We start from the raw sequence: 22,944 nt of genomic DNA, 5'->3' as shown, positions 1-22,944 counted from the left end.
TCGTCCTTAATAATGGACTCAAGCATCTTCCCCACGACTGACGTTAGGCTAACAGGGCGATAGTTCTCCGTTTTCTCCTTCCCTCCCTTCTTGAAAAGTGGGACAACATTAGCCACTCTCCAATCTTCAGGAACTGATCCTGAATCTAAGGAACATTGGAAAATGATTACCAATGCATCTGCAATTTCCTGAGCCACCTCTTTTAGAACCCTCGGATGCAGACCATCTGGACCCGGGGATTTATTAGCCTTCAGTCCTACCAGTCTACTCATCACAGTTTCTTTCCTAATGTCAATCTGTCTCAATTCCTCTGTTATCTTATGACCCTGGCCCATCCATACATCTGGGAGATTGCTTGTGTCCTCCCTGGTGAAGACAGATCTAAAGTATGCATTAAATTCTGTTGCCATTTCCCTGTTTCCCATAACAATTTCTCCCAATTCATTCTTCAAGGGGCCAACATTGTTCTTAACTATCTTCTTTCTCTTCACATAGCTAAAAAAGCTTTTGCTATCCCCTTTTATATTCCTGGCTAGACTGAGCTCATACCTGATTTTTTCTCTCCGTATTGCTTTTTTAGTTAAGATCTGCTGTTCCTTAAAACTTTCCCAATCATCTGTATTCCCACTCATCTTAGCCCCGTCATACTTCTTTTTCTTTAATGCTATACAATCTCTGACTTCCTTTGTCAACCACTGTGGCCCCTTCCCCCTCTTTGAATCCTTCCTTCTCATTGGAATGAAGAAAAAGAAACCGAAGAGTAGATTTAAAAGGTGAGTGGAGGGGAGAAGAGAGACACACCAGGTGATAGGTGGATCCTGGAGGGGGAGGGATGAAGTAAAGAGTTGGAAAGTTGATTGGTGGAAGAGAAAGAAGGCCATGGGAGAAAGAAAAAGGGGGGAGGAACAATTGAGGGAGGTGATGGGTGGGCAAGGAGATAAGGGTGAAAGAGAGAAAAAGGGATTGGAAATGGTGAAGGAGAGGGTTCATTACCAGCAGTTTAAGTAATCTGGAATTTGTAACCATAGGCAGTTGTGAAGGCCAAGTCATTGGGTATATTTGCCCAATATTTACCCAAAGTTGATAGATTCTTGATTAGTCAGGGCATGGGGAGGAGGAGGTGAGAGAAATGGATCAGCCATGGTGAAATGGCTGAGCAGCAAGGATGGGCCAAATGGCCTGATTTCTGCTCCTATATCTTGGTTATGGCTTTATGATGGATGCTGCATTCTTGCAACAATGATACATGTAGATGTGCTCATTGTCGGGGAGGGCTTTACCCATGATGGACTGGGCCATTCAAGGGCATTGGTGCTTCCGTATCAGGCTGAGATGCAATAGTTCAACGGTTCCATTTAATATCAGAGAATGCATCCAGTATACAAGCTGAAATTCTTATTCTTCACAGACATCCATGAAACAGAAGAAAAACCCCAAAGACTGAATGACAGGAAAAATGTTAGAACCCCAAAGACCCTCACCCTTCCTACAGACATGCAGCAGCAAGACCATCAGCCCCACCCCCACCACTCACCATGCAAGAAATAGCAAAACCCGCAAAGAGACCATGAGCTAAAGTCCATCAAAAACACCCCAACAATTTGATATGCCAAAGGCTGCCTAACAAGTGAGGGAGAGATATCGCTCCTGCCACAGCAAGGAGAAGACCAATAGGTTGCTGGTTCAATGTTGAGTAAGAGGTTTTTGTTGTGGCACCACTCAGCCAGTTTTTTCTATCTCACTCCTCAATTCTGTTCCATTATCACCTTTGATTTGGCTTGCAGCAGTGGATTGATGTTGGAGTTGTGCTTAGCCACACTGTCATAAATGTAAAGCGAGTAGAACAGAGAGCCAAGCACACAGCTTTGTGATGCACCTGAGATGAAGATTGCGGAGGAGATATTGCCAATTCAAACTGACTGGAGTCTGCAAATAGGGAAATCGAGGATCCAAATGCACAAGGAGGCATTTAGGCCAAGTTATTGAAGTTCATTGATTAGCTTTGAGGGGATGATTGAGTTAAATACTGAGCTGTAGTCAATAAAGAGCATCCTGCTATCTGCACATTTGCTGTCCACATGTTCCAGGGTTGAGAAAGGAGTCAATGTATTGGCATCTACTGTAGATCTACTGTGCTGGTAGGCAAACTAAAGCACATCCAACTCACTCCTCAGGCAAGAGTTGTTATGTTTTATCACCAACCTCTCAAAACACTTCATCACTGTGGATAAAAGTACTATTGGATGGTAACTAAGTGGTCTTCAGCAAGTTTATGCAAATTTAAGTGGTTTTAAGTGATCAACAAAAAATATATCACCCCCAACCCAATCTAGCTCCACCCAAACTGGACTGACTAAAGACAAATGATGAATATGTAACTAAGCTCTTAGCTTCTACCACACCCAAACCCACATGATTAACTATCCGTACTAAACAAAATAAATGTGCAACACAAAAGACATTACAGATAGAAAGTAAACAGATACATGTCTGCTGTCTCCCAGCCCTAATTATTGCACTACTGTACAATCTACTAAGAAACAGAAGACATGAAATGTTAACATTCATACAAATGTCCTCATCTTTCTTCCAGACAAGTCACACAAGTCATCTAGGCCAGAGGTTACCAGCACTTAGTGATTTTTACTACCACTGTCAAGACAGAATCATTAAGCTTCTAGAGGTGGGGTTCCTCAAACCTCTGCCTTCTGTCAAGGTCAGATCTTGTTTATAGTCCAATCCAAACAGCTAGTCTTTGATTTGATGCACAAATGCTCTTCTGTCTGAAAAGAAGAATGATTTTTCCATGATCCTTAATTTCAAGGGACTGAGCCATCGACGAAAAGCACAACGTCTCCTGGGAGGGAATTGCATCTGACCATTTCTGATGTTTCTGTAGCTATGGTAAATGCTCCTTGATTCACCATTTCCAAAACAGGTTTGACATGTATTGGGCTTGCTTCCATCTACAATGAGCCAAAGGTTTCAAACATCTAGCATTCTTGTGGTTACAGCCACCATGTCCCACTTCTTGAGGTTCAGGCCCCAGAATGAGATCTTAGTAGGACGGCCATGCCCAAAGAGTCTAAACATCCTATTATACGAGGTAAGGATCTCCAAATGAGAGCAGAGTTAGACAATCCACGACAGGGAATACGTTAGAGATGTATTCTTGGCTCATAGACATTTGGGGAACAAATGTATCCACATTGACATTGAGTGTGTTGGGTTTTCTCTGTGGCATATCAACATAGGAACTCACACCACAAAACTGGGCTGCTGGAGCACGTGTAGCATCCTCCACACATGAAGCACTTCAGCTTTGGCCATCTGTGCTGCAATTTCTTCCTGCAGCTTATGCAACTTCATTCTCCTTTGTATCTGCTTTCCTTTCAGAAGCTGTTCTTTCATCTGCTCCTTCAACATGAGTATATATCCTTCAATGTTTGCTGCAGTGTGAATAATGCAGCTAAATTAGCCTGCATTGTAATATATGAGGAGGAGGTATCAGATACGCAAGACACTCTGCTAGCGACAAAACTTGCAGCACACACACTCGACGCCCTGTTCCTTGGGAGTATGTTATCCTGTAGGTCCTCAGCTTTATGCATAGTCAAAACATTCCTTGAAATTTGAGAAACGTTTTCATTTATTTCAGCAGCATGTCTTTCAACAGCACGTTTGTTTCAACCATTTTCAGCATCTGCTACGATTGCATTAATAAGAGTCTCAATATTTGCAAAATTTTCAATTTGCTTATTTTCCTGAGATTGGAATTATAGGCAACAACACGTAATATTGCTTAGCAATAGTTTCAGAGACTATTCAAGTGTATAATATGAGGCTGCACTCGCGAAATATTTTCTGATTCTCGCATAATGCTTTTAATTGATGGCATTAGATCTTTAATATTGCTCACAATGTTCTTATTTTCCCTTTGAGAACTTTCAATTCAGTAAATTTAATTTCTCTTAGTCCCAACTTCAAGGTCACTGACTTTAGCTCCACTCATGTTACTTTACCAGGTGGTGTTTACGCCAAACAAGCATCATTCAATTCAAATGTCGGCATGTGGAATATTTCCACACTTCAGTAGAACGAAGTGACAAACCCTTGGGTAAGTACCACCCGTAGAGCATCCGGTCAGTGCTGACTACCCGAAACTGTGCTGAAACCATAAACACACAGCATGAATCAACAAAAGGTCATTGCCTCCAGCGCACATTGAAGATGGTGAGCTTGTGCAGCACAGTTCAATGGATATGATTAAGCCTTCCCATTTCAGCTTGACACAGGTGAGAATCACACCTACTTCCAAGGTCTGTACAATTGTGATTAAGTCATCTTAACACTGCTTAAAACCAATAGAAACAATGCTGACTGTGGCCACACTTCTGACCAGAAGGAACTACCTCATAGGAAACATGGATGCCAGTCAGGGATGCAGGTGCTTTTAAGAAAACTGTTTTTGACTCCCAATTCTGGTGATCTTGCTTCAAAATATACTATCTCTAGTAAATAAAATTGAAGATCTCAGAGCTAGAGTGCTGGATCAGGAGGACATTAGAACTATTTGTGGCTTTTGTTTCACAAATCCTTCTTACCCCATTCCGTACTGGATGCAGTGATTCAGATTGATGGGTTCACTATACACCATCAGGATAGGACTGCCAAGTTTCTCAAAAGCAGAGGTCATGATGAATGCCTCATGATCAACTCCTCTTGGTGCACAGGTGCATCAGTGATGTCCCAATTCTGCACACCAGACCTGGAGTATCTCGCAATTAAGTGCAGTTTTTTTTACCTGCTGCGGGAGAATTCTGTGATCATCTTGGTAACGGTGTACATTCCACCTCAGACCAATATCAAACAAGCTCTGGAAGATCTGAGCAATGGGATCAACCTGCACGGAACAGCACACCCTGACTCCTTCACCACCATTTTTGGGGATTTTAACCATGCCAGCATGAAATGTCACAGTATTCAGGGAATCATTCTCGAATCTAGATGAGTACGCTGCAGTTGTTACCAACTGCATTAAAACCTGTGTGGATGAATGTGTGTCTATGAAAACTTGCTGTAGATACCCAAAACAGCTGTGGGTGAACTAGGAGGTTCATCATGTGGCAAGAGCTAGATATGTAGTATTTAAGTTTGGTGACCCAGGTCTGTGCAAAAATTCCAGGTGTGACTTGTGGAGGGCTATTTCGTGAGTGAAGTAACAATTCTGAACGAGGTTGGAGACTACATCAGATGCATGTCAACTCTGGCAGGGTTTGCAGGACATTACTTCTTACAAAGTGAAACCCAATAGCATGAATGGCAGCGGCTTCTATGCCCGCTTTGAAAGGGAGAACATAACTACAGCTGTGAAGATCCCTGCTGCACTGGTGACCCCATGATCTGTCTGAAAGGCCAATGCTAGGCTGTCTTTAAGGAGGGTGAACCCTCACAAGGTGGCAGGCCCTAATGAGGTACCTGGTACAGAACATCAGCCTCTGTACCTCCCTCTGCAATTGGATCCTCAACTTCCTTACTGGAAGACCACAATCTGTGCGGATTGGTAACAATATCTCCTCCTCGCCAATAAGCAACACTGGAGCAAGCACTGGTGTGTGCTTAGCCCACTGCTCTACTCTTTCTATACCCATGAATGTGTGGCTAGGCATAGCTCAAATACTATCTATAAATTTGCTAATGATACAACCATTGTTGGGAGAATCTCAGATGGAGATGAGGACATACAGGAGCAAAATATACCAGCTGGTTGAGTGGTGTCACAGCAACAACCTTGCACTCAGTGTCAGTGAAATGAAAGAGCTGATTATGGATTTCAGCAAGGGTAAGACGAGGGAATGCAAACCAATCCTCAGAGGGATCAGAAGTGGAGAGAATGAGCAATTTCAGGTTGCTGGTATCAAGATCTAAGGATCTAACCTGGTCCCAACATATCAATGCAGCTATAAAGAAGGCAAGACAACAGCTATATTTCATTAGGTGCTTGTGGAGATCTGGTTTGTCACACAAATCATTCAAACACTTCTAAAGATGTACTGTGGAGAGCTACATTACTATCTGGCATGGGGTGGGGATGCCACTGTACTGAACTGAAAGCTGAAAGCTACAGGAAGTTAAAAAATTAGTCAGCTCCACCTTGGGTACTAACCTCCTCAGTATCTAAGACATCTTCAAGGAGCGGCGCCTCAAAAAAGCGATATCCATTACTAAGGACCTCCATCACCCAGAGCATTCCCTCTCCTCATTGTTACCATCAGGTAGGAGGTATAGAAGCCTGTAGGCACACAATCAGTGATTCAGGAACAGCTTCTTCCCCTCTGCATACATTCCTTAAATGGATATTGAACCCATGAACACTACCTTATTTTTTAATATATTACTTCTGTTTTTGCACTATTTTTAATGTTTAATATACATATATACTTACTGTAATTGATATACTTTTTTCTCATTCTATATCATGTATTGCATTGTACGGCTGCTAAGTTAACAATTTTCATACACATGCCAGTGATCATAAAACTGATTCTATCTCTTTTAAAATCTTTAATTTTCAATCAAAACAAAAAGAAACAAATACAGAGAGGCTGAGTACATAATGAGGCCAGAATCCAAATACAAACAGTTAACAGATATAATAACCTCCCAAACTCATACTGTATTTACAAAAACAAACCCCTCCCAAAAATAAACAACCTAACCAACATGGGCTATTGTATCATATCAGGTATACACAGTAGTGTCAATAACTCCACACCTCTATCCAAATAACTAAAGGTAATAAGAGAAAGGTTTGGGAAAGATCAGTTTAACTCATATGAAACTGTTGAGTAAATGGTCTTCAGGTTTCTTCAAAGATGACCAAAGGGTCAAAAATAACACTTCTGATTTTTTCTAAACTCAGACAAGATATAGTCTGAGAAAACCAGTGAAATGTAATTGGGGGATTAATTTCTTTTGAGTTCAACAGAATGGATCTTCTAGCCATTAATGTAACAAATGCAATCATCTGCCAAGCTGACGGGGATAAATAACTTATCTGCCATTGGTAAGCCAAAAATTGCAGTAATGGGATGAGGTTGCAAATTAATACTCAATTGTTGAAATGATAACAAAAATCTTTCCAGTATTTTTGCAAACAAGGGCAAGACCAAAACATGTGGGTCAAAGAGGCTACTTCAGAATGACATCTATCACAGATTGGATTAACATGGGAATAAAATCGAGCAAGTTTGTCCTTAGACATTAAGGACCCCATCAACACTAACCTGATTCTCCTTCCAATCATTATACTAGGGGCAATTTCTAGTGCCCAATAAACCTCAGGATGTGGCAGGAAACCTGTTACCTTACAGTTAGAGTTATACAGCACAGAAACAGGCACTTTGGACCAAATAATCCATGCTGACCAATGTTCTTACCTGCGCTTAACCCATTTACTTGCATTTGTCCCAAGTTCTTTTAAAACTTTCCCATCCATGAAGCTACCTGTATGCATTTTAAACTTTGTACCCACCTCTACCACTTCTTCTGGCAGCTCATTCCATGCCCACCACCCTGTGTGAAAAACTTATCACTTGTCCCCTTTATATTTTCCCCCCTCTCATCTTAAATCTATGACCCCTGACTGGAGTATTTGAAGAGTATTTTAGATGTGTTCCTACATTCACGATCAATGGGACAACTGCAGACTCACTTTCCTCAGAGACATTGACACCTTACAACAGGCATCTCAAAATCAGGTGCTGGAAATCCAAAGCAACACACACAAAATGCTGGAGGAGCTCAGCAGGTCAGGCAGAATCTACAGCCATCTCTGCGAAATGTGTGAAGATTACCAGTTGGAGGCCTGTCCGTGTGTGCTGGAAGAAAGGTGTTCGTTTTGCTGTTGTTATTTGTTGTTGTTGCTTGTGTTCTTCTATGCCATTTTGTGCTGGATTGTATGTCAGCACCTGCCGGCTTCCGCCAGCACATCTTTGGGTTGTGTTAGTTGTTAACACAAATGATGCATTTCACTTATGCTTCATTGTGGATGTGATAAAGAAATTAATCTGAATCTGAAAAAGGAAAGCAATGTCAGCATCCTTTCCAAGGCTAAATTCCCCAGGACCAAGACTCTTACTACACTGACCATATCACCCACACACCCAACACTAGGCTCCCAAGTCAAATGCTTTCTTCTGAACTCAATCTCAACAGCAGTTTACCAGAATGAAAGAAGTGCTTCAGGGATATTCTCAAGGTATCTTCTGATTAAAATGTTAATCACACTCAGCTCAGGAATTCCTGGCCCACTGCAACTCAAAATTAAGAGAAAATAACTGAGAAGGCAGTGAGTATTTTGCATCTGATTGAAAGGAGCAAACAGCAGGCAGAAGTACAAAAAAAAATTGATCAGTTAGGAAACAGATGCTGGGAAATCCATCTGGGAGTACACAAACAAGTTTCAGGAGTCCAATTTCAACCCATGTAGCCACCAGTAGCTTCTACTTGTAAGAACTTGTCCACCTACCTTTTAAAGGCACAGCAAATTCCACATTCCAGCCAACAAATTAATGTAATTTATCATCTTCCAAGCTATGTGCCAGGTGATCATCCATAATTTGATTTGGGGAGGTGTCTGGAATCTTGTTACTCTCAGTTCAATGAGAGGAGACATTTGACAATCAGTGCTGGGAAAAACTGTCATAAGGAGGGTGTTGGGAATGGACCCAAATGCAGGACACAGACACTGAAGTACTAGGGCCAGGACTGGACACAGACTAGGCTAGGGAAGTGGGACCAGAATGAGGGACTGGGAACAAGGAACCTGGGGTGGACACCAAGCCCGAAACTGGACACGGACCCAGAACCTGGGTCTTGACTCAGGCTCAGACCCCAAACCAGGCACAGATGTGACAAGGCCTGGGTTCTGGGGTCCTGAGTCTGGGGCTCTTGGAGCTCAAGGCTTGCATAACTCAGAGGCTGGAGCTTGGAGGCAAACTAGGAGCAGTACATCAGCATAGAGCCAGGACTTATCCTGCAACAAGCCAAGACTCAACTTACACTCCATACCAAGGTGGGGCAGGACCATCCATCAGGTAACAGCAGAATGGCCTGACTTACCCCACAAAGGCAAAGACAAGACAGATTCCCCCCCACAGGGCAACACAGAACAGCCTGACTTACCCCACAGGGCAAGGACAGGAAGAGACAAACATCAAAGAACAACAGACAGTTCCATCTCTGCATCAGGGTTTGCTCCAAGTCACAGTTACAGCCAGCAACCTTGTCTGGCTACAGAAACAACCAGATCCCTACCTAGCTCAGAGTGACTGACGGCCACCCAGCTGGCCCAGGGAGCAGCCAAATCCATAGCACAATAACAGCTCCAATTACTGACAGCAAGGCTCCAAGAAGCAATGGTTCTCCATCCCAGCCTAAAGATGGCAAGTGGCCATTCTACCTTTCCACCAGCCATTTGCACCCAGGGAAGCTTGACAAGACAACCCCCAACCACACTCAATCCCAGGGCCACATATATTCCCAGCCCCAGGGTGAGCATCAGGTGCTGATGGTTAAGTCCAATTGAAACAAGGGACAGCCGGAGGACCCGGAGTCTGGAGTGAACTGGAATGCAGACTTCGGACCGGACCATGACAAAAACCTTGGGATTCCCCATGACATAATTAATTCTCCTTTTGCTGCAATTGAAAGCAAAAAAAACTGCAGATGGTGGAAATTCAAAGTAATAACAAGAAAAAGGGGAAATGGGAAATGAAGTGCTTTTCAGTCTCTTTCAATGGTTGGCACAGTATCCAATTTCGATAATAAGGATGAAATCTCAAAACCAGAAAAATATACATTAATTCCTATTCTAATTTTTCTCTTTCCCCTGTTTCCTGTTTCCAAAAATAACTTCCAATTCAGTTTATATTTATTTGAGAGCCTCAGAAATGAAAGGCGGCAGTACATTTGATCATGAGTGGCGGTATAAACTGGCAATTTCTTTGAGAATCACTGGTCAACAATCATTACAACAAGGATGTAATACCCCACACTTGGTGTGTTGTGGACAGTTTTGAGGTCCTTACCTCAGAAAGGATGTGCTGGCATTGGATAAGTTCACAAGAATAATCCTGAGAATGACTGAGTTAATGCACGAGCAGCTTTTGATTGCTCTGGGCCTACTTAATGGGATTGAGAAAAATATGGGGGGGGGGGAGGTGGGGAAATATCATTGAAAAATATTGAATATTGAAAATTGGACTATCTAGATAGAGTGGACATGGAGAGGAGGTTTCATATGGTGGGAAAGTCTAGGACCGGAGGGCACAGCTTCAGAAAAGAAGGACAGCCCTTTAGAACAGGGATGAGGAGGAATATCTTTAGCCAGAGTGTGGTGAGTCTGTTGAATTCATTGCCACAGATGGCTGAACAGGCCAAGACATTGGGTATATTTAAAGTGGAGGTTAATAGGGTCTCAATTAGTAACGGCATCAAAGGCTAGAAGGCAGGAGAACAGGATTGAGAGGGATAAAAAATCAGCCATGGTCAAATGGCAGAGTCTCAATGGTCAGAGTGGTCTAATTCTGCTTATGGTCTTGTAACCTGGACCCTACACATTACTTGCTCCTTTAATCAGAGGAGATCCGGTGCCCATACAACTGGCCCGGGTGCAAGGTTGGATCACTCTGGGCGCCATGCTGATTTGACAAGATTGAGAGCAGCTTCGGGCTGGGAGGGAAAATCTGGGCACGGAGCGAGTCACTGGGCAGCGTCATCTCGGCCCAGAGCCTTTCACTACAGCTGGGTCCTGGTGCAAGGTACGATTCACTGTTCAGGCAATTCATATGCTGGTCCAGATCCGAAGCAAGAGCTGATTTTGCTTGCCCTCCACAATGGGCTCCCCTCTCTCTAGGGCACCAGAGCCTTTTGCTGTCCATTTTTTGGTCAAGTTAAACACCAGCCCAGATAGACTGAAAAGACGGGAGGTCAGGATCAGAGGCAAGAGCCGATTTCATTCATTTTCCTCGATAGTCACTCCTCTCTCCATAGTGCGACAGTTATGAAGACTGCTCTGGCTGCTGTGCCTGCTAATACAATGAACTGAGGGTGTAACAAGGATGTTAGACGAGGGTAAGCCAGTAGATGTTGTGTACCTAGATTTTCAGAAGGCATTCGATAAGGTGCCACATAGGAGATTGGTGAGTAAAATCAGAGCTCATGGCATTGGGGGCAGGGTTTCAACATGGATAGAAAACTGGTTGGCAGATAGAAAGCAAAGGGTAGCAGTGAATGGGTGTTTCTCAGACTGGCTGGAGGTGACTAGTGGGGTACCACAGGGCTCTGTATTGGGACCACAGCTCTTTACGATTTATGTCAATGATTTAGATGAGGGCATTGAAAACTATATCAGCAAGTTTGCTGACGATACTAAACTGGGTGGCAGTGTGACATGCGAAGAGGACATTAGGAGAATACAGGGAGACTTGGATAGGCTGAGTGAGTGGGCAGATACTTGGCAGATGTCATTCAATGTGAATAAATGTGAAGTTATCCACTTTGGAAGCAGGAACAAGAGGGCAGAGTATTGTCTGAACGGTGTCGAGTTAGGTAAGGGAGAAATGCAAAGAGACCTAGGAGTCCTAGTTCACCAGTCAATGAAGGTGAATGAGCAAGTGCTACAGGCAGTGAAGAGGGCAAATGGAATGTTGGCCTTTGTTACAAGGGGAATTGAATACAAGAGCAAGGATGTTCTTTTGCATTTGTACAGGGCCCTGGTGAGACCACACCTGGAATATTGTGTACAGTTTTGGTCTCCAGGTTTAAGGAAGGACATTCTGGCAATTGAGGAAGTGCAGCGTAGATTCACTAGGTTGATTCCTGGGATGGCAGGGCTGTCTTACGCAGAGAGATTGGAGAGATGGGGCTTGTACATGCTGGAATTGAGGAGATTGAGAGGGGATCTGATTGAAACGTTTAAGATAATTAAAGGATTTGATAGGATTGAGGCAGGAAATATGTTCCAGATGTTGGGAGAGTCCAGTACCAGAGGGCATGGATTGAGAATAAGAGGTCAGTTATTTAAAACAGAGTTGAGAAAGAGCTTCTTCTCCCAGAGAGTTGTGGAGGTGTGGAATGCATTGCCTCGGAAGATGGTGGAGGCCAATTCTCTGGATGCTTTCAAGAAGGAGCTGGATAGATATCTGATGGATAGGGGAATCAAGGGATATGGGGACAAGGCAGGGTATTGATAGTGAATGATCAGCCATGATCTCAGAATGGCGGTGCAGACTCGAGGGGCCGAATGGTCTACTTCTGCACCTATTGTCTATTGTCTATTGTCTATTGAACTGATAAGTGAGGTTTTGGTTCTATTTTGGGTATTGGATCTGAGGACTCTACTTTGGTCCAGAACGTTATCATTCATTTCAATTATTTGCATGATTTGTGTTTTTTTTCGCATCAGGTGCTGGTCTTTTATTTTTTTTCTTTTAATTGGGTTCTTTCAGGTTTCTTACTTTGTGAACAAGCAAATCTCAGGGTTGTATAATTTATACATTCTTTGATAGCAAATATACTTGAATCTTAATATGGGAGTACAGAGGTCAGTGGTAACACTGGGGCTCCAGTGGTCTGAGTTTGGTCCACATCTTCCAATGTTGCTTTTGCAGAGCTTGAACATTCTCCCAGTAACTGTATAGCTTTCTGCATTGCACTCTGGACTTTCCCTCACACATCCTAAAAAATCCACAACTAGATTGACTGATTACTGTAAATGGCCAAAGAAATGCATATAAGAGAGAATAAGTTACTGAGCTATACAGAAATAAGAACAGGACAGATGACAGTTTTCTGTAGGGAATTGGCATGAATTTGATGGGCTGAATTGCCTCCTTCCATATTGAGGCAAGAAAGCTCCAACTCATGTTAGGCTTTCCATTCATTTTCCAGGCAGTCATTCCTGTGTATTCAAAACAGCTTGACAGAAAAACGTCGAGTAATGTAACCATCTTGCTTGTTACCTATTAACTTAATAATTACATTGGAATGTTTGAGGACTCAAGAGACTGCAGATGCTGGAATCTGAAGTGAGAGAACAAACTGCTGGAGGATGCAAACTGATGTAAGATCTCAATCTGAAACAACATCTATCACTTGCCTACATCTTGCCAAGTTCCTTCAGCATTTGTTTTTTCGTCTGTTTTGGGAACCCATCAAGGATACCAAGTTTTGGTGTTGTATACGCAGATCTATTCAGTAGCAATGAATTTATTGTTTATCAATGTTTAGGCTGTTCCATCTGTTCCATTTTTTGAAATTAATTAAAATAATCATGGGTATAGTTAGGTTTATGTGGCAACCAATGTGTCATGAGTTATACGTAATGAGATGGAGTCAATGCAGACAACTTGCTGTAAACCATCCCTGCTCATTGCTATCCTCAGAGAAGTCCAATGATCTTTGATTATTTCTTTTAGCTTCAGTTCTTCTTTCAAATTTCCATCATCTACATTTCTTTTGCTTTGTCATGTCTTGGAATGCTAATTTTGTTCTGGTGTTCAGTTATCATTGGATGTCCAGCATCCTACCAAGGTGACATCAACAAGCAGTCTAAGAGGTCTAAAAGGTCGCCCCTCAATTTTTAGCCTGTGCCCTCTAGTTCTGGATACTCTCACTATGGGAAACATCTTCTCCACATCCACCCTTTCTACTCCTTTCAACATATGGTAGGTTTCAATTCCACCCGAATTCTTCCAAATTCCAGTGAGTACAGACCCAAACCTGCCAAACACTCCTCATATGTTAACCTCTTCATTCCCAAAATCATCCTCATGAATCTCCTCTGGACTCTGTCCAATGACAACACATCCTTTCTGAGATATGTGACCCAAAAAAGTTGACAATACTCCAACTGTGGCCTGACTGGTCTCTTCTAAAGCGTCAGCATTAACTCCTTGCTTTTATATTTTATTCTCCTTGAAATAAATGCCAACATTGCATTTGTCTTCTTCACCACTGACTCAACCCGTGAATTAACCTTCTGGGAATCTTACATGAGGACTCCTAAGTCCCCCTATATCCCTGATGTTTGAACCTTCTCCCCATTTAGATGCCACCCTTTTTTTAATAATGTTTTAGCACTATTCAAATAGAACATTTGAATGAATAAAACAACAATACAGTACAGGCTAATAAAACATTATAAAAATAATTCTTTCTAATATCATGTAATTTGGAATTAGATATCACACACCACATTTTTTATATTTATGAGCTTTGTGTATTTCTGACAAGACTAGCATGTGATGCTTTTCCCTAAAAGGTGCTTTGAAAGCAATGTTGAATAGCCTCCTTGAATCCCTTTATCCATTAGTCATCCAGCATTTGAATGCAAGAAAATTAGAAAGAGAAATGAGATGTTGGAATCTAGATCAAAAATTAAACTACTGGTGGAAAACAGTAGATCAGGCAGAATCTGTAGAGGGAAATACTGAGCCAACATTTTGGGCTGAGATCCTTCACCTGAAATAGTTGTGACCGTTTGTGCATTCTCTGCTATTCAAAAAAAACTTCAGCTAATCTTTTTACCACAGCACTGCTCAGGGACACTTCGTTGCCTTCACACTCCTCTCCCTTGGGTTCCTTAATATCATGTAGTACTCATATGTAATTATGGCTAAATAGACTCATTCAACAGTTTCTGAAAAGATCTCCATCTGTAAGAACTCCATGAATGTACCTGTGGAGAAGTTAGTTTATCATTGGGGCGGCATTGTAGCAAAATGGTTAGCACAATGCTTTACAGTATAGTTTATCTGTAAACTATGCTTACAGATAGTTTTAATCCCTGCCACTGACTGTAAGTAATTTGTACACTTTGCATGTGATTGCATGGGTTTCCTCCCACAATCCAAAGGCATATTGACTGGTAGGTTAATTGGTCCTTGTAAATTGTCCTGTCATTAGGCGAGGATTAAATCCGGGGAATGCTGGGCCGCGCACCTTGAAGGGCCGGAAGAGCCTATTCCGCACAGTATCTCTACAAATAAATAAAATAAAATGTGCAAATAGTTGTGTTTTAACACACATGTACATGAAGCAATGAAATTCAATGGGATAAACATTGCTAATTTCACTATCATTGCACTTGGAATGTCAGGAACAATACAATAAGTTTGTTTCTTAAGACTAATGCCAATTACAGTTGCTGTTGTTTAATATATTATGGAAGTGTAATAATATAAGGAAATTGGATTTTAGAGCAATTAGGAAGTCAAACAAGGTACCTCACTTATTTTGGCAGGAGTCTGAAATAATGTTTCTGTGGCATGACTGAATTATTGTACTCAGGTTTAAAAGTTAATAATTAATAAGTAACTCAAACCAGTTTAATTCACCAGCGCAGAAGTACACTGGACTAGAATCTACATCTTAATTTTCCTGTCTAACAACAATTCACATAAGCTATGATACAAATCATTGAAAAACCCATTGGCAATTGACTACAGAAGAGGATTTTCACTTATTGAAAGGGATCTGTTAAATTTTAATGGAAAATATCATTACGTGCATTAAAATTCAAAAGAATATCCTGAAGTTATAGGTATGACTATAGGACAATTTAACAAAACACAATTATCCTTTTCTCCTACATAGAAAATTACAGGCTTACTGGTCTTTTGATCTCCCTAGATTTTTTATTTGTCATGGACACCCTACCAATAACCAAGGGGTCTATGGATTTCAGGTTGGAAACCCCTGATAGATCAACTTAAAATTAGTCATATCATTTGTTGTGTTTGGAAGTAAACCCGAAGTGATCAGTTGTCTAGGGGAGTCAACAATTGATACCCTTCATCAGGATCTTGGCCCAAAACGTTGACTGTTCACTCTTTTCCATAGATATTCCCTGATCTGCTGAGTTCCTCCAGCCTTTTGTGTGTGTTGCTTGGATTTCCAGCATCTGCAGATTTTCTCTTGTTACCACTTGATATACTTTCTGTCTTCTGTTTTATTTTGACCTGAAACCCTCCTGTTCTTCTCTTGTATTTTAAAGTAATCACTATTTTTGAAGCTTTTTAAAAAACTTTTACATTTCTTTGTGATCATCACTCAGGTAAATTCAGAATATGCCCAGTGAAGGATGAATCAGGCACTGACTTGTAAAAAATGATTCAGAGAGTGTAACCTATGCTTGGCTGGTTAATGAGATATATTTCCAAGTTAACCACCCAGAGCAGGACCTTGTAAGATCAACAGGGCATGAAGTGAATTTGCTGTGTTTGCAGTTGATGCCTGGATCGATGTTGTATGCGTTGTCTGTTGTTATTCCTAATAGTGCTTTAATTTCAAATCTCTTTCATTGAAATAATATTTTTGACTCCTTACAGTTCCAAACCCTGAGCCTACTGGAATGAAACTGCTTCCATAGTTAACACGTTTGGCAATTCAGTGCTTTAATGCACTAACATAATCTTCACAAATCCAAGTTACATTATGAAGCTGTTACCCACATCATTACATGTCAAAGTCTAGTCTAATGGTTTCTTTCATTATAATTAGCTAAAGACTGATTTCTAAGTCATTAAGAAGTTAAAGAAACACATTTTTTCGTCAAAGAAAACAGTGTTTTCAAGGAATATACCCCATTTATTAGATTTTTCTCCCTTTGAGTATGCTTGCACTGTTTTTCCTCTTTAATAATTTGTATTTTTGGATCAATTATTTAAAAAAGGGGTGAAAACTACAGTTAACCAGAATGGTTATGTCTGTATTCTGCAGTACGGTATTGTCTGGTAGGAAGTATAATTAGTAGATGAAGAAATTGCACTGAACTCCTGAAAGAAGATGTATAATACCGGATTCCAAATTCATGTTCAACTACTCCAGTGCTCCCAAGACCATGAATGTGATCACCATTAATAAACATCAGTTTATCTACTCCCCTGCTGTCACATTCTCATTTGCACCGAACCAGTTGACCTACAGTACTACGCGCTTTCTCTTAAAATTTTAAGTTACTTATCTTGGTTAAAATGTATCAGACTTGCCAAATACAATTTGCTTTTTATAAAAGGTTACGAGGGGTAGGTGGGAACATGGAGCCAAGGTTACAGTCAAAACAATCACTGTTCTCCCTAAGCTGCATGAGTGCGCAGCCACGCAGTAACTGCAATATTCCCGTGCACACAGCCTCTGTTGCACACAGCTGGAATTGGACACAGCTAGAAAAACTTCTACGAAACGTGAAAGATCTTCTATGTTGTACTGTGTTTCATTATTGTTGTCGTCTCTGTGTCTTGTGGGGCATCGAATGGCAACCTTGCCGTTTCTTTAGCATTTGTCTGCTTTTTTTTTATGAGGCCGAGTCACTACCGCAATCCTCAACTGAGCACGGGTGGAAGGCGTTCAAGGAGCCGACCAGGTTCGAACCCGGGAACACTCAACTCAAAATCTGGTGCGCATGCTGCTACATCACCAGCTGCCTTTGTACTTCGTTATACCCTTCAATTAATAAATAAAATTAAACGCATATGATTTTTAAATCTTCATTCTAATTACCACAGTATGCATATTACAAAAAAAAAATTAAAACACCACAGTTTTCAAGCCGTGTAAAAATTCCGTTTGGAGCAATAGTTGGAATATGCAACTGTAAAAATAATTAGAGGGAACATTGAAGTCTCTTGAGTGAATGGAGTAGGCTCAATGGGGCGGAGTAGTCTTAATTCAGGTGTTCGTATGTAAACAGGTACTTTGGATCTGTCTTCACTAGGGAAGACACAAACAATCTCCCAGATGTAATAGTGGCCAAAGGAACTAGGGTAAAGGATGAACTGAAGGAAATTTATATTAGACAAGAAACGGTGTTGGATAGACTGTTGAGTCTGAAGGCTGATAAGTCCCCAGGACCTGATGGTCTGCATCCCAGGGTACTTAAAGAGGTGGCTCTAGAAATCGTGGACGCATTGATAATCATTTTCCAATGTTCTATAGATTCAGGAACTTTTCCTGCTGATTGGAGGGCGGCTAATGTTGTCCCACTTTTCAAGAAAGGAGGGAGAGAGAAAACAGGGAACTATAGACCAGTTAGCCTGACGTCAGTGGTGGGAAGGATGCTGCAGTCAATTATAAAAGAGGAAATTACGACACATTTGGATAGCAGTAGGAGGATCAGTCCGAGTCAGCATGGATTTATGAAGGGAAAATCATGCTTGACTAATCTTCTGGAGTTTTTTGAGGATGTAACTATGAAAATGGACAAGGGAGAGCCAGTGGATGTAGTGTACCTGGACTTCCAGAAAGCTTTTGATAAAGTCCCACATAGGAGATTAGTGGGCAAAATTAGGGCACATGGTATTGGGGGCAGAGTACTGACATGGATTGAAAATTGGCTGGCTGACAGGAAACAAAGAGTAGTGATTAACGGGTCCCTTTCGGAATGGCAGGCTGTGATCAGTGGGGTACCACAAGGTTCGGTGCTGGGACCGCAGCTTACAATATACATTAATGATTTAGATGAAGGGATTAAAAGTAACATTAGCAAATCTGCTGATGACACAAAGCTGGGTGGCAGTGTGAAATGTCAGGAGGATGTTATGAGAATGCAGGGTGACTTGGACAGGTTGGGTGAGTGGGCAAATGTATGGCAGATGCAGTTTAATGTGGATAAATGTGAGGTTATCCACTTTGGTGGCAAGAACAGGAAGGCAGATTACTATCTAAATGGAGTCAAGTTAGGAAAAGGGGAAGTACAACGAGATCTAGGTGTTCTTGTACATCAGTCAATGAAAGCAAGCATGCAGGTACAGCAGGCAGTGAAGAAAGCTAATGGCATACTGGTTTTTATAACAAGAGGAATTGAGTATAGGAGTAAAGAGGTCTTTCTGCAGCTGTACAGGGCCCTGGTGAGACCCCACCTGGAGTATTGTGTGCAGTTTTGGTCTCCAAATTTGAGGAAGGACATTCTTACTATTGAGGGAGTGCAGCATAGGTTCACAAGGTTAATTCCTGGAATGGCGGGACTGTCATATGTTGAAAGATTGGAGCGACTGGGCTTGTATACACTGGAATTTAGAAGGATGAGAGGGGATCTGATTCAGACATATAAGATTATTAAGGGATTGGACACACTAGAGGCAGGAAACATGCTCCCGCTGATGGGTGAGTCCAGAACTAGAGGCCACAGTTTAAGAATAAGGGGTAGGCCATTTAGAACAGAGATGCGGAAAAACTTTTTCACCCAGAGAGTGGTGGATATGTGGAATGTTCTGCCCCAGAAGGCAGTGGAGGCTAAGTCTCTGGATGCATTCAAGAGAGAGTTAGACAGAGCTCTTATAGATAGCGGGGTCAAGGGATATGGAGAGAGGGCAGGAACGGGGTACTGATTGTGTATGATCAGCCAATGATCACAGTGAATGGTGGTGCTGGCTAGAAGGGCCAAATGGCCTACTCCTGCACCTGCTGTCTATTGTCTATTGTATCTCCAAGTTAGGACCACAGTCTTATCTTTCCTCTTTCAACAAGCATGCCATCCCAGAAATCAATCCAGTGAATCTTCACTGCACTTCTTTGATCGTAACTATATTGTTTACTAGGTAGAGAACAAGACTTATACAAAATTTTCCCGATATGGTCTTACCAAGACCAGTTACCTTTACTTTTATTTTCAAATCCTCTTTTTGAATTGAAAGTATTAAATAACTGGAAGATACAAAACAAATGTTTTCCTATGGCTTCCATCCACCACTCAACTCAATAGCATTTTTACCATATTCACGTGCCTAAGTTTAAATTTTTGAAATATAAGCTGGCCTGCATCATACAATTTGAAAATAGATCACATGAATTACCTGTAAGAACAAATAAGAGAAAATCTGCAAAAGCTGGAAATCAAAGTAATATACACAAAATGCTGGAGGAGCTCATCAAGTCATGCAGTATTAATGGAAAAGAGTAAACAGTTGACATTTCAGGCTGAGAACTTTCATCATGTTGGGAAAAAAGAGATGAGAAGTCAGAGGAAGAAGATGGTGAGGGGGGAGAGGAGGAAGAAGTACAAGATAGTAGGTGATAGGTGAAGCCGGGAGAGGGAGAAGGGTGAAGTAAAGAGCGGAGAAGTTGATTAGTGAAAGAGGTAAAGGGCTGGAGAAGGGGGAATTTGATAGAAGCAGAAGACCATGGAAGAACGGAAAGGAGGAGGAGACCAGAGGGAAGTTGGAGATTTCCCAGATGGAATAAAAGGTCCGTCCATGGCCTCCTCTCAGGTTAGGGGAGCAACACATTATATTCCGTCTGTGTAGTCTCCAACCTGATGGCATGAACATCAATTTCTCAAACTTCTGGTAATTGCCCTCCCCCTGCTTCACCATACACCATTTCCATTTCTCTCTCTCTCCTTACCTGTCTATCAACTCCCTCTGGGGCTTCCCCCCTGGTCTTCCATGGTCTTTTGACCTCTCCTTTCAGATTCCCTCTTCTCCATCCCTTTATTTCTTTCACCAATCAACTTCCCAGCTCTTTACTTCACCTCCCTCTCTCTCCGTCTCACCTGTCACCTACTATCTTGTACTTCTTCCTCTCCTCCCCCCTCACCCTCTGTTATTGCTTTCCACAGATGCTGCCTGGCCTGCTGAGTTCCTCCAGCATTTTGTCTGTATAACTAAAAGAACAAATGGGTTGTTAATAAAATCCTTTACCATTTCACTTAACAGATTGATAATCTTTTCTACAGTTTGCATGCTTGTGCTGTCTCACAGTTATTTTGCATTCATGTGCATCACAGAGCGAGTCATGCTGAATTGCTTTCAGCTATCCCCTGCTTGTCACCTTGAGAGCAGTGCTGAGGTTGGCCTCAAGAGCTGTAAAGAGCAAAATAAGACAATTCAATTCAATCCAGTTTAATTGTCATTCAACCATACCTGAATACTCATGAATTTGAGACAGCGTTAGCACAGGTCAAGGTGCTAAAACACATTACCAACAGTCATTCACAAGAACACATTCTGGAATAAAAGTGTCCCGATCTCCCTTCCTCAGAGACACAATGGCTGGATGCCCAGTCCTTGAACATACAAGTCAACAAACCCATATAGCATATCAGGTAAATACACCAGCACAGCGTTTGTACATTGCCCAGAATCCCCAGCCCACCCATATCATTTGCCGACCCAACCCAACACCTGTTAAGCGATACCATGGTTTTGAGGTCCAATCCTCACCCTGACATCCAACTCCCACAAGGCGAATCCATGGCTTTGAGGCCCAGTCTTTAAATATACAAGCGCATATAGGATATTAGTAAAATTATGGCAATGCAGAATATGCATGTACAGTATATAGTCCACACCTCCCAGCCCACCAAGATGTTCTCTCAACCAGCCCTGATGCTCACCCTGCAGGCCAACCCCTGCTAGGTGATACTGCAGTTTAGAGGCCCAGTCCTCGCATTATAGTAATAATACGACACAAATTTAAACCGTTAGTCCAATTTTTCAGATCTGCTCTTTTGTTATTACTCATTATATTATGTTTATTGTTCTCATTGGAAACACTGGTCCCTCTTATCCACTCTGCTTGTTAGACACACGAAAAGTCCTTTGTAAAATTGTGTTCAATTTACCTAATTGGTGATTTCCCTGTCACTCCCAAGTGCTTTTCAACACTTCCTTCATAGTTGATATTTTACTATGGATATTGCTCCGGACTATATTCTCTCTTACTTTCATGAATAGATTATACTTGTTAAATAACAATCCATGGGAATTGTCATTTACTCTAGGGAACTGTAAATTAGAATTGTGGCTGAATCTCCAGCCACCTAATTCCTTATGATTTGGGCAGCAAGAACAATAGATTAAAAAAAGCTATTATCTATTCACCCACTCTATGTAGATACCACTGCCAAGGTCAGCACTTATTGCTGATCCCTAATTACCCCTGGGCCGAGCGGACAGGAGCCGCAAAGCTTGCTCTGGGGTCATGCTTGAGCAGGCTTAATAAGGATAATGGATTTCCTTCACTGAACCAGTTGAACAACAATCCAGAAGCCCATGGTCACCATTAATGATGCAAACATTTTTTCCTCGCAGATATAATAACTTAAAAATAAATACCCCAGTTTCCAAAGTAGAATTCAGAATCACATCTGCAGCTTAGTGGTCCAGACCTCCTGATTCTAGCGCAGATTTAATCATTTATTCCTGTCAGCTTTTATTGTATGATCTTATTCACTATTTTCACATTTACATTTCTCATTAGATCATGAATTTAGCTAACACAGAATATTAATGTCTCTACTATTTTATTATTCCTCAATTATGATTTTGCCTGGTTCTGCCTCGAAGCCAGAGGTTCCCAACCTTATTAATGCCATAGAGCCTTACCATTAACTGAGGGGTCTGCAGACCCCAGGTTGGGGAACCCCTGCTTGAAGGGATCCACAATAACTTTCTCTTCCCCTCAATTCATAACTTTCTCTTGCCACTTCCATCAACATATTTATGCAAAGATGGAGGAAGGAGGATGCGAAGAGTGAAATAAAAGCAAAAAAAAAATTACCTGAATGGTGAAACAGTGAGTCGTCCCACTGGATAACTTAGTCCTGCTGTGGAGGTGCGTGATCATGTGACTTAGTGCAGAAATTGATTCCTTTGATGTTTGTCGGGCTGAAAGAAAAAAATGAGAACACTTTACCATCTGACAGACGTGCATTAACATCAATTCATTTTCCCTTTCATGCAAAAGTGTAGAAATATTTATATATTTAAAGGTTTGCAGTCACCTGTGTTATTTTGCTTCTTCTATTTGCTAATAGTTACTTTAATAGAGATATTATTATGATTTAAACCTTTGCAATATCTTAGTAAAATACTTAAATGTGGATTGTGCCTTGCTTCAGCGACTCATCCTGCAAATAAAACTTCTCCCTCTTAGTTTTAT

At 41.5% G+C, this 22,944-nt stretch overlaps 1 protein-coding gene across 5 annotated transcripts in view; it reads right to left on the bottom strand.

Annotated features, from left to right (window-relative positions):
- The window catches only part of LOC132396633 (organic cation/carnitine transporter 2-like), a 77,794-nt gene that overhangs the window by 3,885 nt on the left and 50,965 nt on the right, over positions 1–22,944 (bottom strand). The window contains exons 10-12 of one of the 5 annotated variants that reach the window (XR_009513052.1): positions 20,703–22,670; positions 7,857–8,312; positions 6,167–6,292 (exon numbers count right to left, since the gene is read on the bottom strand). Coding sequence is in view for 1 of the 5 variants with exons in the window: in XM_059974342.1 (XP_059830325.1) it covers positions 22,601–22,670 (70 nt within the window). In the remaining 4 variants the exon portion in view is untranslated. Of the gene's footprint in view, positions 1–6,166; positions 6,293–7,856; positions 8,313–16,456; positions 17,509–17,538; positions 22,671–22,944 lie in introns of those variants that run through there. The other 4 variants (XR_009513054.1, XR_009513053.1, XR_009513055.1 and 1 more) reach the window with 4 other exon arrangements.

Source organism: Hypanus sabinus, chromosome 7, assembly GCF_030144855.1.
Source record: "Hypanus sabinus isolate sHypSab1 chromosome 7, sHypSab1.hap1, whole genome shotgun sequence".
In the NCBI taxonomy this organism is placed as follows: domain Eukaryota; kingdom Metazoa; phylum Chordata; class Chondrichthyes; order Myliobatiformes; family Dasyatidae; genus Hypanus; species Hypanus sabinus.
This window is presented reverse-complemented; position numbering and strand designations above follow the sequence as displayed.